Source organism: Trachinotus anak, unplaced genomic scaffold (genome assembly GCF_046630095.1).
Source record: "Trachinotus anak isolate AG129_WGS33_773 ecotype Australia unplaced genomic scaffold, CSIRO_AGI_Tana_v1 ptg000008l, whole genome shotgun sequence".
Lineage (NCBI taxonomy): Eukaryota > Metazoa > Chordata > Actinopteri > Carangiformes > Carangidae > Trachinotus > Trachinotus anak.
In genome coordinates this window covers 27,003,852-27,026,892 of record NW_027273859.1, presented here as the reverse complement: position 1 = coordinate 27,026,892, position 23,041 = coordinate 27,003,852, and the positions used below count along the sequence as shown (strand labels likewise).

Sequence of the window (23,041 nt, the reverse complement as noted above, 5' to 3'; positions counted from 1 at the left end):
TGTGTGTGTGTTTGCTGTCCAGTGTTGGAGGATCACAGAGCTGCTTGAAGGACAGACAGAGCTCCGGTCATAAACGTCCAGCCCTAAGAGCCAAGCACCAATAAACAGGCTGCACTTGACAGACTGAACCAACTTAACAGGCTGCGCATCCACAACTAATCTGAGGATCTTACTCATCATTTGTCTTCACACCTGAGAGGATGCAGCTTCCTGCCGGAGGACCGAACTCTTCTCCACAAGTGTCTCAGGGATGTGAATTAAGATTTTAATATCATATTCGGATTTTGGAAATTGATGGTCAAAATTTTTTGCCAATATTTTATACTTCTGCATGAGTTTCATTTACATAAAAAGGAAAAGATCGCCAGTAGTTTTGCCCACATTACAATGAGTAAAATACATAATGTTTGGGCCCTGGAGGAAGAAACTTAAATGTGTGGCCAAACAATCAGAACAGACGCTTCTCTCAGCTCACTGATACTACACTGGCGTCAAGGCACGGATGGATTACCAAACACAGCAACAGGGCAGAGGGCCAGATCATGGGGCCCCTGCTGTGGGCCTGAGCCATGAATGAAGTAACTGTCAATATTTCTTCTTTGAAAATTATAGACCTCTTTTAAAAGACACAGTGACCACAAAGAGATGTAAAACCACCACAAAGTCACTCAAACTGACCATAAACTGACCAAAAAGGGACGCAAACAAAACACAGAGATTCAAAATGACTATGAAGGAACATAAATGAGATTTAAAATGACGCAGAACAACTAAAAAGAGATATAAAATAACTATATAGAGCTACAGAATTACCACAAACGGATGCAAAATGATCTCAAAGGGAGGTAAAATGAGGAGAAGGGCCATCCATGCCTCTAGGAGGATGAAGGAGAAATAAAATCACAATTACTTACAGTCACAGTGAGATTGTTGTGACAGTGACTTGTACAACGTAAGTGTCATTTTTAGCAAAAACATATTCATCCAATCCATCAATTATCTGCCACTTATGAGGGTCCAGGTCACATTATGTGATTTTTAAATGTGGTGATAACTGGAAAAACCCTGAACTATAATAGCCCACATTCATCAAAATGTTTAACCTTACAATCAATTGTTAATGACAAATATATGAAAATGTAATATTCTGCTTTACATTTCTTCTTTGTGATAACAGGTATGTTACTGCATCAGTCACCAATCACAAGCTTGCATCAGGTAGAATCAAAGCCAAACAATAAGTAGAATCACAGATTTTTCAGTATAATCTACATTTCATGCTGCTGTGGCTCATATTTTATACCGATGCTCAGGTAAAACATTTTTTTGTTTTAGCCTGAAAAACACTTTGAACTTCCCCTTTTTTCCCTGGAGGCTGGTGGGTGAAAAAACGTCTCACTAATTCAGATGTCCGACTAATTCCTCTGTAGGAGCTCGGTGTCCCGCCTCCCCAGGGAGGTTTAAATCAGCGTTTCTGTGACAGGACTTCTGAGTGGCAGTGACGCCCCCAATCAGCACCTAATAATAACCCCACTCAGCAGAGGTCAGCTCCTCCTTCATGTCTGGGGGGGGGGGGGGGTCCCTGCTGGAGGAGTCTCCTCTGCTAAAATAAGCATGAGATCCCAGATGTTTGAGAGTGAGATGTTAAGTCAACACATCATATGTTGACTTTGTCATTCAAGTTTGATAAAAATCTTATTTTTCTCTATTTTATTTATTTTTCTGCATTTTTACGTCGTGAGCTCTTCTGTGCCGTGTTTGAAATAATAAACTTTAATTATAAAATAACCATTTCTATTAAACCCTCCCTGTTAACAAGCCATTCTCAGACTAACTACTAAGACACTAGATTATTGAGAACCAAGGTGAACACTGAGTAACGCTCTTTTGATTTTTGACTCTTTTAAACTAAAGGCGTGCAGCCTGTGATGTACATCAGGGCCTATCCGCTTTTTATCAGCACAATGAAAAACAAAATATGAAGATGTCAGTTGCATAAATCTGAAATTATGAAACTGAGAAGTGTTTTCCTTACTGTGATAACTGTGTTGATGTTACATGTGTATTTTTAGAAAAATGAATAAATCTCTATGGACTATATGTGTTGCATCACGACAGCTGCAGAAACAAAAAATAACCTGGAGATAATATGATCAAAGTGTTTCAATCAAAATACAAAACGTTTATTGACAGTAAAAGACGCTAAAAGTCGTGTAACCGCAGGCAAAGTTAATCAGGAGTAATATCCACAGGCGAGCCGGCACTGAGTCTGAGTACAGGCTGACTGGTGCAGTTTGACTCGTTGAAGACAGCAGGTCTGGGACTGAAGAAACGTAGCTTGGTCTGATGAATCTGGATTTGTGCTGAGGTTGGGTCAACGGCATGAAACCATGGACCCCACCTGTCCGCTGTGAACAGTCCAGGCTGCTGGTGGTGGTGGTGGTGTGATGTCAGGGGAATGTTTTCCTGGCACACTTTCATGGTTTGATTGTCACAGTCTGAGTAAGAAGTTGAAAGCTTCTGACAGTGCTGCTGTGGGCATAGAGCTGTTTCCTTAATTGAAACTCAATGTTTTATTCGCTAAGTCTGTTTCTATTACATTTTTCACATTTTTAATCAATGCACCACATTTTCCACCTCTGACTTTGAAAACATTTTTGAGATATTTCAAGATTTGCGTTTTTCACTCAGTTATTTTATGTGCACATCGAAAATGCACACAGAGACAGCGCCTGCTCATGGTCCCCAGAGGATGAGGATGAACCCCTGAGTTTTCCTGCGGGGCCATCACCAGGTTCAGTCTTTAATTTGTCCATTACTTAGATTTTATGACCAAATGTGGTTAAACTAAAGGGTTTCCCATCATGGTTCGCGAGCATGAATGTAACTCAGACTGTTTCTTGTGAAATAAAGAGATGGTCATTTCATGAGACAGTCTGCAGAAGGAAAAATCACTTTTTGGATGAACTGCACAAAATGAGTGGGTTTTGTTGTTTAATTTAGGATTTGTTGGAGGTTACAACAGTTTATAACACTTCCTTTTTACTGTGCTACAATTTATTTAAAAAAAAAATAATAATAAATTGGGAATAATGTATCCAATGCTTCATATTTTAGCTGCAGACATTGTCATCTTTAATTATTCTAATATTCCTTTAGAAATATGAAGTTTCTGTGTAATTTACTTTATTTTGGGGACATTTTTTTTCATGTTTCTCCTGATTCAAATATCACATTTTATCACATTATCTTTGAGAAGGCCGCCTCCCCTCCTTGCAGGTCTAATGTCATACTTGCATGGCGGCCTTTCAACGCACTGTATCACTGTTCACAATAAAGAACATGTGGGTGTTTCTCATTCATTAAAATCAATATTGTGTGTTTGTGCTAGATGCACAGATCACAGGATATCTGGTGTCGCTGCCTCCCCCACCTGCAGCGCATCAGAATAAAAAACCATCAGAAATCAGGCCTTATTCCAGTTCCAGTGCAGGCTGCAGTATAAACTTTTATTCCGCTTTGTGTTTTACTCTTTATCAACGAACCACATGAATAAATTTACTATGCGTTCACCCGCCGCCTCCCACTCCCACAAATCTACTCGGCCGGCACAAACTGCAAAGCCACTCTAGTCACCTTGAAATTTCCTCTGCTATTTTCCAATTAAAAGCTTAATAGCCCTGGAGACCGGCTTCACGTAGGGAAGTTTACCGTGCTCTTATTCTCTGTAAGCCGCAGCCTCGGATCCCATTATTTGCTTGAATAAACCTTTTTTACGGTCAGAAATGGGCCCCGGCTTTGTCCGGTGTTATGTTTCAATGCCCTCTATTAGTCCAGCAGAAGGGACATATCAGCATCCTCGACATAGTTCCCAAAGGGCTTTTTAAACATGTAGAGACCTAATCATCTCAGTTATGTACGGCTGTGTAAAAAAAGGTGTGAAGCCTGCTGTCTGTGGGCCTGCAGGCAGCAGGGAGGGGAAACAGCACACCCCTGTCCTGACCCTTCAGAATATGAAGTGAATTAAACACAAGCTGAGTTATTGCTCTGAAAATGAACCTGTGGATCTTTAAATCAGACACCAGAGTTTTGACTGACACATTTTTCACATCCAATATTTGGCCACGTTGAGGACTGAGTGAGTGTTTATGATGCTGTTTTCAGTTTAAATCCCATGTTTTCTCTCACCTTAAATTGTGTGTGTGTATATATATATATATATATATATATTAATTTTTCAAACTCCAAGAGAAAAGGTGCTGACTTGTGCATTTTTTTTCTTTTTATATCCTCAAAATGTTTTACATTTTTGTATTTATTTTTGTCCTTCATGTCCCACTGTTGACAGCGAGGATGTCAGATTTCAGTTTGATATTCAGGTGACTTCTGTGGTCTTTTTATAGTTGCACATCGTTTACAGGTTAGGGTTAGGGTTAGGCCATGGCAACTTAAATTTCTCTGACTTTTTACAGTAATAACGAAATGGTCAAAATTGACATGGTCATGGTGATGTCTTATGTCCAGTTGACATTTGGGTTGAGACTGAAACTATAGACCTTCAGGGTCTTTGAAGGGATTTCTGAAGCTGTTCTGCAGGTTAATGTGAAAATGTAAATCATAGGCCTCATATTTAAAAAATCTACAAGTATGTACCATTAGAAAAGGCCCTTAGTCCTGCAGTTTGTCTTAACTCTATTTATAACGATATAAATGTTCAAATGGTTTCATGCAGACTCAGTTTTCATATAAACTGTCTCATTGTAGGACGTTGGTGACTGTAATGTCCTAATCATTGATGACAGTTGGGTTTGTACCCAGAATACAGACTGCAGTAGATTTATAACGATACGTTCAGTTTAAAAGCCGTGTTTTTCCCTCCATGTTGAGCTGTGACATATTTCTAAAATCTTCAAATGTGTTCCAGTAGAAAATGCACCTGAGCATTTCAACTTTTGACCATCTGATCATTCTCTTCTTTCTTTTTTTTTTTTTTTTTTATTGATGTTTGTTTCATGCAGGGACTCAGTTGTCCTGCATAAAATCTATAAAACATTTCATTATGCAGTTTTGACAGCTGGGATGTCAAGTTTTTGTTATCGGCATTAACAAAGTGAGATGGAATTTGGACTTATTGTAAATCCTGCACATGATGCTTTTATGATACTTTTCACAAATTCCATGTTTTGTTTCATTGACAGAAATATTTTATGCTTTAAAATCAATCTACTACCAAGTGCCAGTACAAATGTACTGACCCCTGCATTTATATTTGATGTGTCAAAGCTCATCTAAATGTGCCTTTGGGTTTTCCTGGATATCATATCAAAGGCCTTCCCTTCAGCTGGGGCTGTGGACACCATTTCTGGATACAGTAATGTTGCAGTTCTCCATTGATAAATCTGTAATATGTCTTTAAAGAATCTCAACATTTTATTTCAGCTGCAGGATCAGGCCTGAAAGTGTAAATACATGGAGAGCGCGTTTGTTTCCAGTGCAAACCCAACAGTTCTAGTCCTCTTGAGTCTTGATCTTTTTAAAGGAAACTGTGCAGAACCCTCGGTGGGGTCATCTGATCCTCCCCTCAGCCTCTCATGGGCTTTTTCCTTTTTCTTTTTGCACAGTGCAGGCGCTTTGACGCGAGTAGCAGCGTTTGGTTACTCGTCTCCATAAGTGCGTGCAGCCTGATGCATATCTGTGCTGTCAGCCGCGGGAAGGTGGATCCTCCACTACAAGCCCACACCTCTTATCCTCATCCTGTCATGCGTGTAGCAGAGCAGCTCCATCCAGCTCCATCCTTCTGACTGCTGCCGCCCCCGCTGCTGACAGCGACACTCCCGCTCCGCCTCGCCTCTCCTGCACAGGCTCTTGTGCGTCCTGGGAAACAGTCCGACAGAATGAATGGCTACGGGTCGCCCTACCTGTACATGGGGGCTCCGGTGTCTCAGCCCCGGGCCCCGCTCCAGAGGACCCCCAAGTGCGCACGGTGCCGGAACCACGGCGTGCTGTCGTGGCTCAAAGGTCACAAGCGCTACTGCCGCTTCAAGGACTGCACCTGCGAGAAGTGCATCCTCATCATCGAGCGGCAGCGCGTCATGGCGGCGCAGGTGGCGCTGCGCAGGCAGCAGGCGAACGAGAGTCTGGAGAGCCTCATCCCGGAGTCCCTCAGAGTGCTGCCCGGCATCGGCATGTCCGGGGCCGGCGAGGGCAACCAGGGGACCCCGCCGAGGTCGGAGGAGCTGGAGCTGAGGTGGAGCGGCGCGGAGCCGGTGCAGGCCGGGGCACAGACATGCGCAGGTAGGGGGGCGGTGAAGAGGAGAGCCGGGGGAGGAAGCTCCACTTCCAACCTTTACATTTACATTATTTCTGTTTGATGTAATGGACATAATGAAACATGACAAATTGGCTCAAATTCTGGAGTAAATTCTTTTTTTTTTTCTTTTTTATTTATTTAGCAGAAATAGTGACAGAAAGCATTTTAAACGGCTTCCACCATTACTACTGATTCTTAAAATAAGAGAGAAATCAAGTGTCAGATTCTCACAGGACCAAACATTTTTCTCACACAGAAACTTCCCAAAACATTGTTGTGAAAAAAAAAAAACATTCCATGAAAAATATGGAAAAGGTGAAAGTTTATCTGATCTTTAGGTTTTAGATGTGGTTTTTTTTTTTTAATTTTTTTAAAGGGATTAATTAATTCATGTTTAAAAGCAGTTATATTTCACATCCGTTTCAAGCTAAGATGACTCGTCAGGAGGAGAAATTAACTAAGGACAAGAGAAGGAAACGAAATTTACAAGCAGATGATTAAATAAATACAAAATATATTAAACATGTGTTGACGTTATTAAGTCAATTATCTTTAAAAATCACAGAACACGAGAGGATGATACAAAAAACAAAAATATCCAGTGTGTTGTACTGAAGATGAAAAAGAAATGTAAAAAAAAAAATTACAAAAATATTTTGTAAAAAAAATTTAATTGTGTAAAAAAAAAAAAAAACCCAAAACTAATCTTTTTTTACATTTTTTATTTTTTTTTAGTATTTTTTATTTTGTTTAGTAATTTTTTTTGAATTCAGTCTTTAGCAGGAACGAGCTGAACGTTGATCACCAGGTTATTTGTAATAAGCTAAACTTGCCCTGGTGATTATTAGAACCATGAGACCAGCATGAGATTAGTAGCTATGTCTTTTCTGTATTCCTGCAATAATTGAACTTTTTTTTTTAAATCCATTTTCTTTTTTGTACCTTGTTCTGTGAGGTCAAAAAATTAAAAACAATGATTCTGTCAATTTTTCTTGAGAATTGATTTCTGAAAATATCTGAGACATATTTATCCCGAGGTTGTAAAACGTGTCAGTTTCAGTTGGATTTAATTGTTTTAATCATTTACATTGAGCTGTTTTTGAATTATTTTTAGATTAGTAAGAAATCCTGCTCCTCCCTCGGGTCAAGAGGTCAAATGTCCCTGCACTTAATACTTTCTGAAATTCTTTATTATTCTTATTACAATCATCAAATGAATTAGCCACATAATTCTCTCAGGGAGGCGCTTGGTTTTGGTTTGCCTCCACCTGCCTCCACCTGAGCGGGGGGGGCACCTCGTGTTGACGGCTGTGGAGAGGAGAGAGAGCCGAGGAGTCCTCCATAAATCTCTGGGTTGGACACAAGTTGACCAGCGAGTCAGTGCGTGTTACCTTTCCTCGTGGGGGGGGGGGGGGGGGGCTCACAGGGCGGCTCGGCCTCTACAGGGAGAGGGGTTGTGCAGAGAGGAGTCAGATTAGTGTCTCTCTCATTTAATGCCCCGTGGTGATGTGCATGCCTTTCTCACAAGCTGAAATCTGATGTGTTTCTTGCCCAAACTCGTGTCCTGACTTTGTGCTTCCGTGTCCCGCAGAGCCGGCGGAGGACGGTCCTGATGAGGCGTCAGGGGGGGAGAACGGGGGGAGCTCCAGTGAGAAGGAGCAGGACCCGGTCAGCTCTCCGGAGGGGTCCAAACCCAACTCCTGCTACACGCCGGAGCCTCCAGAAACCCCCTCCCACCAAGAGGAGGGCCGCTACAGCCTCCCCAAAGCCGGCAGCGTAGAGAAGGAGGCCAAGGCCGAGAGCCCTCACAAGTATCCCGCCAGCCCCGGGGAGCAGGGCGTCCTGATCGAGGGCCTCGCCGGCTCCATCAACCTGCCCTTCAGCCTCCGGGCCAACCGGCCGCCGCTGGACGTCCTCAAGAAGATCTTCCCCGCCCACAAGCCTCCTGTGCTGGAGCTCATCCTCAGAGGCTGCGGGGGGGACCTGGTGGGGGCCATCGAGGTGCTGCTGTCCAGCAGGAACCCGGACGGGGGCGCGCACACGCACGCCGACCCGCACCCGGACGCCCTGGTGCTGCCCTCAAACGGACACCTGTTCGAGCACACGCTGGGCTCCTACCACCCGGTCTCCTCCTCCGCCAAGTGGTCGGTGGGCTCCGCTTTCCGGGTCCCCGAGTCCCTCCGGTTCTCGTCCGACTCCGCTTCGGGCGTGGTCTCCACGGGCCCGCTGGGTGTCCCCCTGCAGCACCCGTCCTTCCCGCAATCCACTCGCTACCCACTCATGCTGCGCAACTCCCTGACGCGCAGCCAGGCCGGCCCCTTCATGCACAACGACGTGACTCTGTGGAATACCATGGCTCTGCAGCAGCAGTACCAGCTCCGGTCGGCGGCCCAGTACGTGTCTCCTTTCTCCCCCGCAGCCCCCGCCGGCCCCGGGGGGTCCGTGTTCCGCAGCTCCCCCTTGCTTCCCTCCAGAGCCTCCGAGGAGCAGCGCATCAGCATCCAGGAGGAGAGCTGCACGCTGGGGCCCAAACCCGGCCTCTACTCCCCCGATGAGGAGTACGAGGAGCGGTCTGACTCCGGAGACTCCCGCATCCTGAGCTCGTCCACCTGAATCAGTGCTGATGGACTAAAGCAGCAGGAGAGAACCAAAAATGTATTCTTCTGAGAGGACGTGTGTGTGTGTGTGTGTGTGTGTGTGTGTGTGTGTGTGTGTGTGTGTGTGTGTGTTTTGTTAAGGTGATGTTAATCCTCACCCCTCCTGCTTTCAAGATGTCACTGAACTTGACCAAAACGGATGAATGTAACACATTGTGATCGCTCATTTTATTTTGAAAATCCATTGTCTATTTCCTGTCAGCATGTTTATTACTGTGAAAACTATCGATGTGAAAATCACCACTGCATGTTCAGAGTATGCCAAATAAACCTGAGTTGTCCAAATAGATCAGGCTGTTGTCTTGAGTGAGGCCTCCACATGTTGATGTTGTTGTTGGTGTTTAGTTCCTGTGTTTACGAATCTTTATGTTGCAAACTCATATTTAACAAACATCTTCAGTGACTTTCTTCCTTGTGGTAAATTATTTTTCTATAATCATGCATAATGTCAAATTAAACCAGAAGGTTCAGTGTTATCTGAAAGATTTCTGTCAAAATTCACTTATTGTTACAGAAAAATGTTAAATCTAAATCTCTGCTCTTAATTTGTAACATAAGACATAATAACAATATGAGCAAGTCCTCCAGAATATAACTTTACATTTAGATATAAGGTGAAACAGTGCTTGGCTTCAAAGGAACAACACAAAGATTTACAGACAAGTCACATTATTTCCTGCACATTTCAGTCTAGAAAATATCCAGTGATGGTTAATATGCATCACTTTAATGTTGCAGCTGGTCCAGGAGCAGCTAATTTTAATTACTGTATAATAACAGTGTAGTTTGTGAAATTCCCCCTGGGATCAATAAAGTCTTATAACCTTGACCTATAGGCCATCATTTTTTAGTTGATTATACTTTGTATTATTGAATTTTATTATTTATTGAATAAACATAGTCGAAGTAAAAAGTAAAATATTTTGCCTTTAAAATGTTGTGCAGTAAAAGTAGAAAGTAAAGTATAAATACCTCAAAACTGTTTTGAGTACAGTTACTTGAGTAAATGTACTTGGTGTGAGATCCACTGTTTCCTGAGTTTGGTGCAGTGTCCAGCATCTTAATTAAATGGTGAATAAATGAAGTTTGGATTATAATTTTAAAGAGTAAAAAATCTGCACTCACCCATGGCTGCAGTGTGGCTTTATAATCAAATTCAAGTGTTTGGTTAAAAATAAAAAGCCTTTGGCAAATACATAAAAAATACACACTTGCCTTGCTGAACCCAGACCAATACGTATTAGTCCCACACTCTTATAATGAAGCGAGCTCAGTGGAGAGAGTCAGTTAAACCACCAGGAGTGAAGACGTCCGACTTGTTTTAACCACTCGAGATAAAATTGAGACCTACAACTCATAATGTGTCTGGACGCCCTGCACATTGAAAAAATAATTTTAAAAAGAACATACAGCAAATACTGGAGCCGTTCACAGTATAAACCATGCAACAGTAATGAATGAACCTAATATGTGCTGCAGGAGAGGGCAGAGGTCAAGTTCTGACTTCCTGCTGAAAGCTGAGGACAGACCTGTTTATCTTGGCTCATGAAAAGTTGACGTCTTAGAGATACGTTGCTCTGTCAGGACAGTGATGCTAAAAACATAATCATATATAATATGATGAGTTGCTGTGGAATAAGCCACCAAACTATATCAAGTGCTTAAAATAGAGGTGCGAAGCAGGCGGTGAACGTTAAGCTGGCAGGGAGATGTGCTGGCAGCCAAAAAGAAGGAAACTTTGTGCTTTTGAAACAACTGATCAATAAATGTTAAAGTGCTGCACAGACTGCTGCTGAAGCTCCAGCACAAGAGGCAGCATGTCTGAGAATATTTTCAAGAAATAAACTTTATTCTAATGACAAGTACATTTCTATGTAGCAACTGATACTGTGACTATCAATTACATTAAAATACCTGTGTGGGAGAATGCCAACCTTTCAAAATAAAAGGGCGTCAGTATGTAGTGGGCTATAGCTTAACTTTCATTTTGTTTTGCAGACTTCAGTTTTTTAATATTTCTTTAACATTCTGTAGATTGTAAAACAGCAGATATGAAATTGTTTTCGTTGTCTGCCTCCAACAGAGATTCATCCACAAGCTTTAAACTACTCTGTTACACATGCAGTGAAACTTTATTTGCAGAGGTGCAGAAACAGACTTCAGTTTCATTTACCCTTCACAACACACCTCGGTTATTTTGTCCTCTGCTCTGTGACAGACTGCACCGGTGACAGTTTCAGTCCCTCCTCTGGTTTAAACCTTTCAAATGCTGCTATCTAGTGGTGCAGCTGGTGAACAACATGCTTAGTTTACAGCCCAAATTGACTCAATACAGAAATTTTAAACTAAATGAAACTAGACAGATGTCAAACAACAGAAGTGTGAACAGAAGACAGCAAATGAGGCTTTTCTAATCATTACATTTTAAACTACATTCAGTTAGTTGATGCTTTTGTTTTGACCAAAGCATCGAAATGTTTCCCCCCCACACCACTTACACACTCGGGTTCAATGTCTGGCTCAAAGACACATGAGGACAGGAGGAGCAGGGAATCAAACCACCAACACACACTTTTCTTTCCCCAAGATCTCGAGTGATTTGAATCTAAAACTTTGCTCAGTGGCATCTCAGCAGTGGAGCCAAAGGTTTTGAACCATGAACCTTGTTCAAAGATAAGTGAGCAGGGAGGTTCTCACTGAGCAGGGCAGAGACTGAGCTGCCGGCTCGGTTTCTGGCACATCTACAAGAAGAGATTATCAGTTCATTTAATTGATGACCCAAAACTAATCAATGACAACTTTAACACAATATAAAAATATAATTAAAGTTTGATATCAGTCTCTTTTCTTTTTCTTTTGGTTTGACAAAATAAGAAATGGCATCATGTAACTTTAGAATCTGTGATGAATTTTATGAACCAAACAATTAATTGATACATTTTCAAACATCTGATTACTAACAAAATGTTTACAGTTGTTAATTGTTTTCTCTGATTCCATCCCACATCTTAGTGGCTTTATAGATAATATGCTGTGACAAACCAGGAGGATAAAGTCTGACACCCAGTGGACAACAGGGGGACGTCAGGTTATTAATCTTAGAATCACTTTTTAATCTACATGTTAACATTTATTTCACTTCAGCATTTGATTATTTCATACAAATCTTACGTGGCTCCAGCTGTAGAAATATATACAAACATGTGAGGTTGAATTAAATGAAGAGGCCTGTTCATTTAAAGTGATAACCTGCTGCAGGAATTAAACAATTCACATGATGTTTGTTGCACACAAGTTTTGCAAAAAATCATTGGTTATTTTCTTTTACTTTAATGCCAAATAATTTGTATTTTAAAACCTTTTTCACAGTCACACAGGTCAAAGAATGAAATAAAACTGAGTAGGGACTATAAGGCCAATTATTATTTATAGCAGGAATATATTTACATTTGTCACACAATAATTCCTGATATACCTGAGAAATTAACGTGGCCTGGAGCCATTACTTAAAGTTTTTGCTGAAATCTGTGACAATGTTTATTACAAATCTGATAAAACTCCTCAACAAAGGATTAAACAGCTTCCACAGAAACATAACTGCCGACGACTGTTAATTTAAACTCTAAGGTTTAAGTAAAATCAGTCTGGTGCAAACTCAATGTGGACACTGAAAAGTTTAAACTAATATTTTCTTCTAAGAATATGAATTTAATTTGGATTTCTTCCACCCTTTCCTTAAATAAAATGTTGTAAAGGAAGATGGAAGGATATTTAGTCCACCTGAGTGCAGACAAATGTAAAAACCCTGGATGTGACTTGTCCACAGCTGAAGGACACGTCCTCCTGTTTGTTGCACATCAGCCATCAGAGGTCGAGGTGTCGCTCCCCCCTTTCAGACAGAGACAAATGCTGTCCCGCCTGGTTTTGTCTTCATCTTGCATGTGTTGTTGCTCCATCAGAGGCTAATTAACATAACAGGATCCCCAGTGATCCCACACTGCTCTTCTGCCTATACACAGCTCCTGTTACACTTTACAGCCTGCACAGCGGGACACTTCCAACAAGATGCTGTTGTTTCAATCAGCGCCAAAAGTAAACTGGACAGCGTGTGAGAAAGTGTCGGGATGTGTCTGTGTCTCTCTTCAGGTTGTGGCCATTAAAAGAGATCAACACGCTGTTAGTTAAAGCCTGTGTATCGGGCAATTTCCAGTGACATGAAGAGCTAGCAACAGAGCATTTTAGACAGATACAGCCTTGTTTTAAGTGGTGGATTGGCCAACAAAACAAACAGTATAAAGTTGATTAAAAAAGTCACAGTAAGAATATTATAACGGCTCCTGTGGGGGTACAAAAATACCACAAGATGTTATGCTGTTTTCTTTTACAGCATCCTACACATTAATAGTGTTTATCTAATGCACACATACTGAAAATGCTCAACTATTTTTTTTTAAGGAAAATTTAGAGGGAAGTTTTTTAAGTAATGTCTGCATCATAATGCCTGGAGTCCCTGCCAATCAGTGTGCAAACTCCTAAGAGATCACCACAACCCTACAATGACCCATGAAATTCCATGAGTAATGCCTGGATCCCCTTTAAGAATCCCTGAAAACTACACAAAAAACCCTGAAATTATCAGTGACACCTAGAATCCATCCAAGGATTCAAAGACCCCTGCTGTGACCCTGGAAACTCCCCCACTAACAGCTGAGTCCATACAGGAATCCCTGAAACACCAGAAGGATCCCCGAACCCCTGCAAGGATCCCCGGAAACTACTCAAAGATCCCTGAACCCCTGACAGTCCTTCAATAATACCTGGAATCAATTCAAGGATTCATGTAAAAACCTCAAGGATTCTGGGACCCCCTGAAAACCCCTGGAATTTCTTCAATAATAGATGAAATAAGTACCTCTCCTAAAGCAGGAGATATCCTCAACTCGGCAAGGATTTTGAGAGATGTGTTAAGAATGAAACTGCCTGGAATCCCTTTAAAGAGCCCTGGACCCCTCCAAAACCCCCAACAAGTCCTTCAAAGATACCTGAACCCTCTTCATTGACCTCAGACATTTCTAATAGATCCCAAGCAAAGACAACTGAAACTCCTTTGATAATGCCTGGATCCCCAAGGCTCATCAGACCCTTCCAAAGACAAACCAAATATGAACTACTTCAGGTATCCCTGGAAAACCCTGAAGGACTTTAAGACCCATGTAAAGACTCTTGAAATGCCTCCAGTAATGTCTAAGACATCTTTAAGGATCCCTGGAATCATCTCAAGGTGATCCAGACATTTCCAAAGACTTGGAAATGTGTTCAATAATACCTGGAATCCATTTAAGGATTCATAGGAGCTCCCTAAGGATTTCCAGACCGTATGTTGAACCCTGGAACTTTTAACTTCTTTAGTTCTCCTTTAAAGGAGAACTGGAACCTCCTCCTAAAGGATCACCTAAAAACAAAACCACCTAAAAGTCCTCTTAAACTTCCTCTAGATTCCCCAAGATTCTCTGACATACTATAAGTCTTTAAAGGAGGCCTGGAATTCCTTCAAGGGACCCTGAAATGTCCTCAAAGACCCCTGGAAGTCCATTCAAGCACCTCTTGAGGCCCCCTCGCCCCACACTGCTCCTCCATAACGAGGCAGTGGACACAGCCAACACATTTCACCTGGAGGGTCCGGGTCTGTGCGGATCCTCCTGTCCGACCGTCCAGCCTCCTCCCGACATCAAAGCATTCCTGGTGTGGAAACAGCAGCCCAGGGTGGCCGGTCGTAACCCCCGTAATAAATTAAGATGAAGTGGCAAATAAAGCTGCACCTGCAGGCCTGATGTCTTCACCTTCAACACATGGAGGAACCGTTAAGAGGAACCGTCCTCATCTGAAGGGAAAAGACCTGAAAAACACGGCTTTTAGAATACGAAAGTAACGTGTTTCAAACTGCAGAGCTAAAATAATTAATTTTAATATGAAAGGTAAACAATACAAATGCAGTTGTGGTCTATGAAGGATAAACTCCAGCAGTGTCTTTTAGCTAACCAAGAAGCTAAAAGATGCTTCCTGACTGAGAATACTGATATGATTGAAGATTAATAAAAGTATAAACACATTCTGAGTCCTAAAGCTGACATTGTTTGCATTATAGAGATAAAATACAATAATATATGATAGAGAAAAAAATTGCTGATTAATAAATACAATTCCTTAGGGGGCAACTATTATATTGTATAGAAACTATTAAAAGAAAGAGAAAAAAAAAGCTACAGGTTTAGAGTGAAAAAAAAAAAGATCAGGATATCACATAGTTTACTGTCCTTTTCAGGACTGTTATAGAAATGTGAAAAAATATTAAATTTTCATTGTGTTTTTGCCCTAAAAAGAAATATAAAGATCATAGTAAGATATTACTTAATGTTTAAGGCCTGTTTGGCATTTTAAAATCTAGTAGATATAGAATAAACTCTTGGCAGTCTTCATTTATACATAAAAAACACATTAAGAAATTAAAGGAACTTAAAAAAAAAATTATTTACTTAAAGTCAAGCCAAGCAGGATTCAAGGACAAAACAGGTAACTATACCCTGCCTGTATTTTGAATGGAATATACAACATGTCTGTGACAGAGATTCATATCTACTCATCCTCCCTTAACTTTGCTTTGTTCATTACTTTTACATCACAAGTAAACGGACAAAAGGTTGAGGTCCACTGGCTATTTTCAGCTGCATGAAGATCCGTGGCTGTATTGTCTTGTTGTCAGTTCCCATGGAAGTCAGTTGGCGCTGAGTAAATTCTGCAATAGTCGGGCTTCACTCAATAAGCTGCAAACAAAGAGCCAAACATAGAAAGTGGTCGACATTCCTCTTTTTAAATCCAGGCCACACCCATGTCTCTATTCTCTGTATAAACTTGACCAGATTTCATCTGAACTGTATGTAACCGTTTTACATTATTCTGATAAAGCTGATTATTTAAAAAGAGATTTACAGCGAAAGAGAAATAATAATTCACAAAGAAGAAGAAGTTTAAAAAGGAAAAACTTTTTATGCTGTAATGCTGTTATGCCCATTTTATGCTGTATGGGGGATTAAATGTCCCCACATCAAAAATATTTGGTCTGGGGGCATTTTTATTTTTTTATTAGGTTTATAATGAAATATTAGGGTTAAAAATAGGATCTAATGTATTAACAATTAAGAGAAAGGATAATTAAAATTTGGGATTTAGGATTATTTTTTAAGATTAAATTTAGGTTAATGGTTGGGAATTACCTAAAACTGAGGTGTTTTTTAGGATTCTGGATTTTTAAGTGTTGTTTTTATTTTTGATTTTAGTGGTATGGGTTTGGGTTTATTGTGTATCAGGATCAGTTAAAGGTTAAGGCCGCAGGTATATTTTAGGTTGGGCTTTGCTTGGCTTTTTGTTTAGTGTAGGACTCTCCTGCATGCTGACATTGTGGATTTTTTTAAAGGTGTGATTGTTGTGAAAACACTGTAATCATCCTCAGTTACTTTTGCCAGGAGGACAGACTGTAACAACCTGCATCACACATTTATCACCTGTCGACCTGCTCTGTCGCGGGGCAGTTTAATCTGTCATCTGTGTAAACACACCTGACAGAAATAAAACCGTAGGCGGATCATAACCTGCATAATCACTGTCATATTAAAGGGACTTACAATGTGCCCAATATCCACAATAACAGACCGTTTTTAAGGCTTTAACACCACATGTTCTCAACAGCGACCTGTCAGTTTATAATCTGCCATCTGTGTCTTTTTGATTCATTTTTAAATAAATTATATGGTGAATTAAAAATCTTATTTAAAAAAAAAAAAAAAAAACCCAAAACATCAGAAACTGCTATGAAAAAGGCTCCGAACTTGCTAATTCAAGTTTAAATGCCTGTAAAATGCATATATATACACACATATACATGAAGGATGAATGCCTTGTTTTAACTTAGATAAATTTTACATCAGGTAAAATGTCTTGAGGCCATAGGCTGTCATTGTTTACAGGCTGTAGCTATAGCATAATCAAGCTAACAGTAGCCTACATAATCAGAAAAATGGTCATGTAGGAATAAGTTTTCTAAATGATTATTAGATAAACCTCCTTGGGGGGGGGGCAGAGCATAATTTTGTTTTTGTGCCCTAGTGTTAATATTCACCAAGGCATCCAAAAACCAGCCTCTGTAGGGCTGAAATAATGAGCTGATTAATAGATCAGTCAATAGAAAATGTATCAATAATTTAATAAATTTTTCATTCAAAAAAGTTTCTGGTTCCAGGTTCTCAAATGTGAATATTTTCTAGTTTTCTATGACGGTGAACAACAAGGCATCTTTAGGCCTGTCTTTTAACCTGGGCTTCAGGGAATACTGAAGCTCCCTCTCCCACTTTTTACAGCCTGAACAATAAATACATTATGGAAGAAAATTATCTTCAGGTGTAGGCTGATGATGATGATGATGATGATGATGATGATGATGATGATGACAGTAACAGCCTCACAGTGCTCACAATAACGCGCTTCTCTGTGTTTAATTCTTGACACAGGTCCTGCGCACACACCTTCAAAGATGCAGGACCTGGCGCAGAATCCAAACCATTTCTGATTATATGTAGACATAAATACAAAACTACAAACCGTGACTAGGAGAACTACAGCCCCCCCCCCCCCCCCCGCCGCACGATTAACCGCTCGCAATCCCATTGGTCGGTGCGTGTTGCGGAGCAGCCAATCAGAGGGCAGAGAGCGCAGCCCGCAGCGGCTCATAGGAGCGGCGCGGCGGCTGCGCGCCTCAGAGGAGAGTCGGTCTGTGGGAGAGCGACGCGCGGATCCACCGCGCACTTACCTGCTCATTACACCAACCACGCGTTTCCTCCGGAGTCCGGACTGTGGGTCTGACCGCGAAGAGCTCACCCCGCTCCCCCACGCAAGCTGTGGACGAGACGGCTGGATCCGCTGGTGGAGGTAAACTGCTTGTTTACGCACCTGGGAAATACCTGCGTGAAAGAACCCACTGAGTGCAGCGCTGCATGCAGGGAAGCGGAGCGATTATCTGTCCCTGGATTCACAGCCCATAATAATAAATGACTGGGCTGTCAGAGCAACCATGGCGCTTTTCTCTATTTTAGAAAAGGCCTCTTCATATTAGCTTGCTCTGCTTTCTTATTTAGGCCTTTAGAGGCAAAATTAGTGAACTAGTGAATTACAAGACATAAAAAAATTATTCCTAATTTTATAATTTGAATCAGATAAATGACATCCGAGTGGGAGAAAACTTTTTAGTTTTTTTTTTTTTAACCGTTCTTATATTTGTGTTGACATGAATGAAAATGTACACAGGCTTCAGTCTTCCTGCATCTCTCGGCCTGTTGGTGCATTTGGCCTTTTTGTGTAAGAAAATGCAGTGGTTATTACCTCAGGGGCAAAAAGGGCAAAAACAGGCCCTAAACGCTTATATCTATTTTTAGTTTGGTTCCTGTGAATTAATGGAAATATACGTTTATTGCCTCTGGGTGAAATCAGCCTTTTAACCAGGATCAACTTATTTTAGTGAATTAAAAGATGACAACAGTTTCTGTATTTAAGGGCTGAGGGTTATTCAGTCTGGGACATTCACTGAGTAAAGCAGAGTCAACATAATGTGATACTGAGTTGACTCATATTGTTCACAGGTCTAAATAATTCATGCTTGTCTCCAGACGTGAACTGGGCGGAGGACGCGGGCAGACATGTCCGACATCACCGGCTGCGAGTTTGAGATCGACGTGGAGAGCCTGGAGACGGAGAGCGACGAGCCGGCGGACTCCTCCAGCCGCCCCGGCTCGGCGCCGCTCGGCCCCGCCGCCTCGGAGGACGACTGCGAGGACAGCAAGGGCGGCGACAAGCCGGGTCCCAGCGGCCTGGGCCCGGGCGACCAGAGGAAGCTCAGCCGGACGCCGAAGTGCGCCCGCTGCCGCAACCACGGCGTGGTGTCCTGCCTGAAGGGACACAAGCGCTTCTGCCGCTGGAGGGACTGCCAGTGCGCCAACTGCCTGCTGGTGGTGGAGAGACAGCGGGTGATGGCGGCGCAGGTGGCGCTGAGGAGGCAGCAAGCCACGGAGGTAGGCCGTGAGTGAGTGGGTGTGGGTGTGTGTGCAGGTGGATGCATGCATGGCCCTCAAATCCTCTGTGGGGACTGAAAGTGTGCAGAGAAAGTTGTGGTGCATTCAAGTGCAAGAGGTAATTAGTAAATTGAAGCCTATTTTAAAAGTTTCTTCACTTACAGTTCTGTTTGCTCAGTAATTACAACAGCATATCAACAATACAACAAAACATTCAACCCAGGCATGTGTCCCTCACATTGCTCCTGCTGCCCCTGAAAGCAGCGTTTTCTGCTCTATGGATTTACAGATGTTGATTTAGATGCTCATACTTCACATTTTCTTTTCCACTGCTTTATTTACTTTGTGGATCCAGTGGCTCACTCTCCGCTCTCTGCACACACTGCGCTGACCCCACTGAGGAGAAAACCCAAGTCAAACACATACCAATGTCTTTAAACCATACAGTAAATTCATTAGTTAAGCACACTCATCTTTTCACATAGCATGACATTGAATTACATCGTCAGCTCAGTTTCATATTTTGTTGATGTGTGACCATCTTCATATTCCATCCATGCATACTTGGCTTTAATATTTCGTTTTGCATTTATTTGAACTGCACTACAACATTACGTGCAAGATTGAGGACAATAATAGGCCCAAAAGGCTAAAATCTGTTTTTTTTGTTATATGAGCATGAGTTCTGTGTGAGACAGGCTGCACGAGTGTGTAACTGCAAGATGACATCCATTATGATTTGATGAATGTGACATAATTACAGGGCTGACATTGGTATTCTTCATTCTGCTACCACGGCACAAAGCGACTTTGCAGATTTTCCAAAGTTACGCAATAACCATCAGAAAATGCCGTTTTGTTTTTACAGCGGAGCTTCAGCCTCCATTTTTTCGGGTTAGGTTGAGTTTTAGGTTTGGGAGCGTAGTCGCTCAGATGGAGTTTAAGGTTCAGGGATCGGCAGTAAATGTTCAGTGTGTTCAGTTGGATTCAGGGAGGGATTATTGATGCTTTCCTCACCAATAAGGAATAATCACCGTGTTTATTAAAGTCATAATATTAAAAAGGAGAGGTTCTGATCATAGACAGTGAGCACCATCTTTAATCTTAAACAACTAAATATACTGTATGGGATGTGTTCAGGGTCTGTGTGTTTGTGTTTCGAGGCCTGTGACAAACAAATGTTTGAGAGTTTGCTGCTGCAAAATAACGTAGCACATCTGCAGCAGCTGTTTAAAGATGACACCAGATGGAGGTTTTTCTGTCTGCTGGCATTCGTTGTTTCTTGGCTTGTTTAACTTTTACTACACAGTCTTGTCAAAAATAATGGTTTGAAGTAATACAATCGATTTTATTATTATTATTATTATTATTTTTAAAAAAAGTAATTTCTGTCTTTTTTTTTTTTTTACATCTTAAATTGCTAAACGTCAATATATTTAACATCTGTTTGCCATATTTAATTTGAAGGTAAATATTAGGCCTATATCTCATAAACATAGTGGTGCAGCTTTAAGTAATTTAAGGATAGTTTTTGGAACTGTAATAAAATCAGAAAACCATAGTATGAGCCATGCGTTTAAATGGAAATGCCAGCATAGATTATCCAAACACAGATATAACCTGGATCTCAGCTGTGACAAATCAGATTTTATTTTTATTATTTAAGGCTCAGGGAAAACATTCTGAAAGCACGTCTTCAGTCTCTTTGTTTTTCCAATTTCTCAGGATAAGAAAGGCATATCTGGGAAACAAATCCCAGCAGAGAGGAGGACGATATATCAGCGACACATTCGTCCGTCCACCATGCTCGCCAAAAGCATCCTCGAAGGTAACAAATCTGACAACGAGAGACATGTCTTATTTCTTTCTGCTTTAAGTTTCTGATCTTTTTCCTCTTTGCTCTCCCTCTGTCTCGCTTTAACTTTTCTCCCATAGCTTCTCTCGGATTTCTGTTTTCCTTTAACAGTGATCAGGACTTGCTAACATCTGTAAGCAGTGTCTTGTTGAACTTTTTGGCATGTGATAAGTTTACAAATGAATCTCCATCACTGTGTCGACACACAAAGATGGGTTTATCATTGAGTATGATTAATATCTAGTCTAAACTGCTCAAACAAGAGTGAGAATTGTTGCAGTGTTGCATGTTTGTCAGTGTTGTGAACATTTCTGCGCGCATGCTTGACATCATCCATAATCCAAAACACATTGAGTGTCATAAACCTCGCATTGAATGAGGGTTCTTTTGATGACAGGATATCGCCCGGTGCAGTCTGATCCATTCCTGGCGGCCAACCCGTCTCTCCCCCCGCCGCTGAGTGATCGCATGAGAAAGAGAAGGGCCTTCGCCGACAAGGAGCTGGAAACCATCATGCTGGAGCGGGAGTACAAAGAGCGAGAGCTGATGGAGAACAGCCAGGCGGCCTCGGCCTCGCTCATCTTCCCCAACAGCATGGTCCACCACGCCGCCGAATACAGCTCCTACAAGACGGCCTACTCGCCGGCAGCTCCGGTCGAGCCGCAGCCCAAAGATATGTGCAACTTCATCGGGCCCAACTGCCTGGATCTGTCCATGCAGTACCCCTCCGGCTCCGCCAACGTCGAGCTCATCTCCTCTAACGTCAGCGTGGCCACCACCTACCGCCACTACCCGCTGCAGCCATCGCGAGGTAGCTTCATGATGTGGCCCCGCGGTGCAGCCAACCTGGGCGACGCCCTGCTCTATCAGCAGTGCCTGTTCAATGCCACGGCGGTGCAGAACATGAAGCCGGGCGCCGTGTGGGAGCCCAAGGCGATGCCTGCCGAGAGCCAACTGCCAGAGCAGGAGGCCGCGGACGCTCTTGCTGCTAAACTGGAGGGATCCCGAGCCGCAGCGCTGCAGGACTTGACAAACCCTCAACGGGCCGATCCCAAACCTCCGGGTGTCGGCCACGGAGGGCAGAGGGAGTGCTCAGCCTTCTCCCCTCCGAAGAGGAGCTTCGGACAATCCTACCCCAACAACAACAACTCTCATTCCCAAAACTCCAGCCAAGTCTTGAACAAGCTGAGCAAGGACAGTGCTAAGCTTTCTATGAAACTCAACTCCTTTCACTCCCTCATCCAGCACTCGCTGAATGAAAAAACCAGCGGCGGGGCTGGGCCGGAGCTCAGGGCTCCTTACTGCAAAGAGCTCTTAGAGGAGGCCGCCCGCAAGTTCAGGGAGGGCTCCACCAAGGACGTTCAGGCTGTGAAAATCGCCGACAGGTACGCCAAAGACTTTCTGTCCAAGCCTGTGGGGACCAAGATGGCCCCCAGTGAGTCTTTGTCCTTCTCAGTGGAAGCCATACTGAAAAGACCCACACCTGCCATGAGTCGAGCATTCCATTAATTTCCATTAAGTGTCTATTCTTGCACTATAAATAGCAGTTTTGTCTCAGAGGACACAGGGGGCATCTCAAGTTGTGGTTTTGGGGTCAAACAAAAACTTCAACACAGGCACTGCATCAGAAAACAGACCGGCTGGAAATTATTATTTTATCCCAATTTAATATTTATGTACAGTATATTATATTTTACATGTGCATGTTTAATAACTTTATTGTGTAGAGTATTTAAACATTATCCCAATGTTTTCCTCATGTCAATAAACTTTATAAGACTGAACTCTTTCCATAAAAAGTCTTGTATTTCATTTTATACTCAACTTATGACACGTTTAACTGTGAGCAGGTTTTTGTTTGGGTCAGGAGTTAGTCTGCACCCAGTAATAAAACACTGAGGGTGTCGGTCCACAGTTATCAAAAACAGTTAAGATGTATAGAAAACAAAATATCACTGTTATATAGGCCTGTTAATATCTTGATGGGTTTTGTAAAAAATACTCTGCCACAAGTGTTTGGAGAGTTTTTCTCTTTTACATTTTAAGATTATTCATCATTTAAAAAAAATAGAAGCAAATTTTGGCTTTTTAATTTTAACGTTTT

General features: G+C 42.0%; 2 protein-coding genes across 3 annotated transcripts; both read left to right on the top strand.

Moving 5' to 3' along the window:
* The first annotated feature begins 4,443 nt into the window (after positions 1-4,443).
* Positions 4,444-9,254, top strand: dmrt3a (doublesex and mab-3 related transcription factor 3a). Its single transcript, XM_071483921.1, has 2 exons — positions 4,444-6,294; positions 7,902-9,254. The coding sequence occupies exons 1-2, from the start codon at positions 5,895-5,897 to the stop codon at positions 8,921-8,923; spliced, it is 1,422 nt and encodes a 473-aa protein (XP_071340022.1). The 5' UTR covers positions 4,444-5,894; the 3' UTR covers positions 8,924-9,254.
* Positions 9,255-17,760: 8,506 nt separating this feature from the next.
* On the top strand, positions 17,761-22,721 carry dmrt2a (doublesex and mab-3 related transcription factor 2a). Of its 2 annotated transcripts, none has more exons than XM_071483906.1 (4): positions 17,761-17,946; positions 18,681-19,082; positions 20,808-20,910; positions 21,335-22,721. In XM_071483906.1, exons 2-4 carry the CDS (start codon positions 18,711-18,713, stop codon positions 22,444-22,446), a joined length of 1,587 nt encoding a protein of 528 aa, XP_071340007.1. In that variant the 5' UTR covers positions 17,761-17,946; positions 18,681-18,710; the 3' UTR covers positions 22,447-22,721. The 2 variants fall into 2 exon arrangements, with proteins under 2 accessions (XP_071340007.1, XP_071340008.1); XM_071483907.1 differs by having other exon boundaries at positions 18,654-19,082.
* Positions 22,722-23,041: the final 320 nt, after the last annotated feature.

What these genes read in the sequence shown, in the direction of transcription:
- dmrt3a (XM_071483921.1), top strand. Translation starts at nt 5,895, where the DNA reads ATGAATGGCTACGGGTCGCCCTACCTGTACATGGGGGCTCCGGTGTCT. An exon ending in CGGGGCACAGACATGCGCAG is followed by an intron (nt 6,295 to 7,901) that starts GTAGGGGGGCGG and finishes CGTGTCCCGCAG; the next exon opens with AGCCGGCGGAGGACGGTCCT.
- dmrt2a (XM_071483906.1), top strand. Translation starts at nt 18,711, where the DNA reads ATGTCCGACATCACCGGCTGCGAGTTTGAGATCGACGTGGAGAGCCTG. An exon ending in GGAGGCAGCAAGCCACGGAG is followed by an intron (nt 19,083 to 20,807) that starts GTAGGCCGTGAG and finishes CCAATTTCTCAG; the next exon opens with GATAAGAAAGGCATATCTGG. An exon ending in CGCCAAAAGCATCCTCGAAG is followed by an intron (nt 20,911 to 21,334) that starts GTAACAAATCTG and finishes TTTTGATGACAG; the next exon opens with GATATCGCCCGGTGCAGTCT.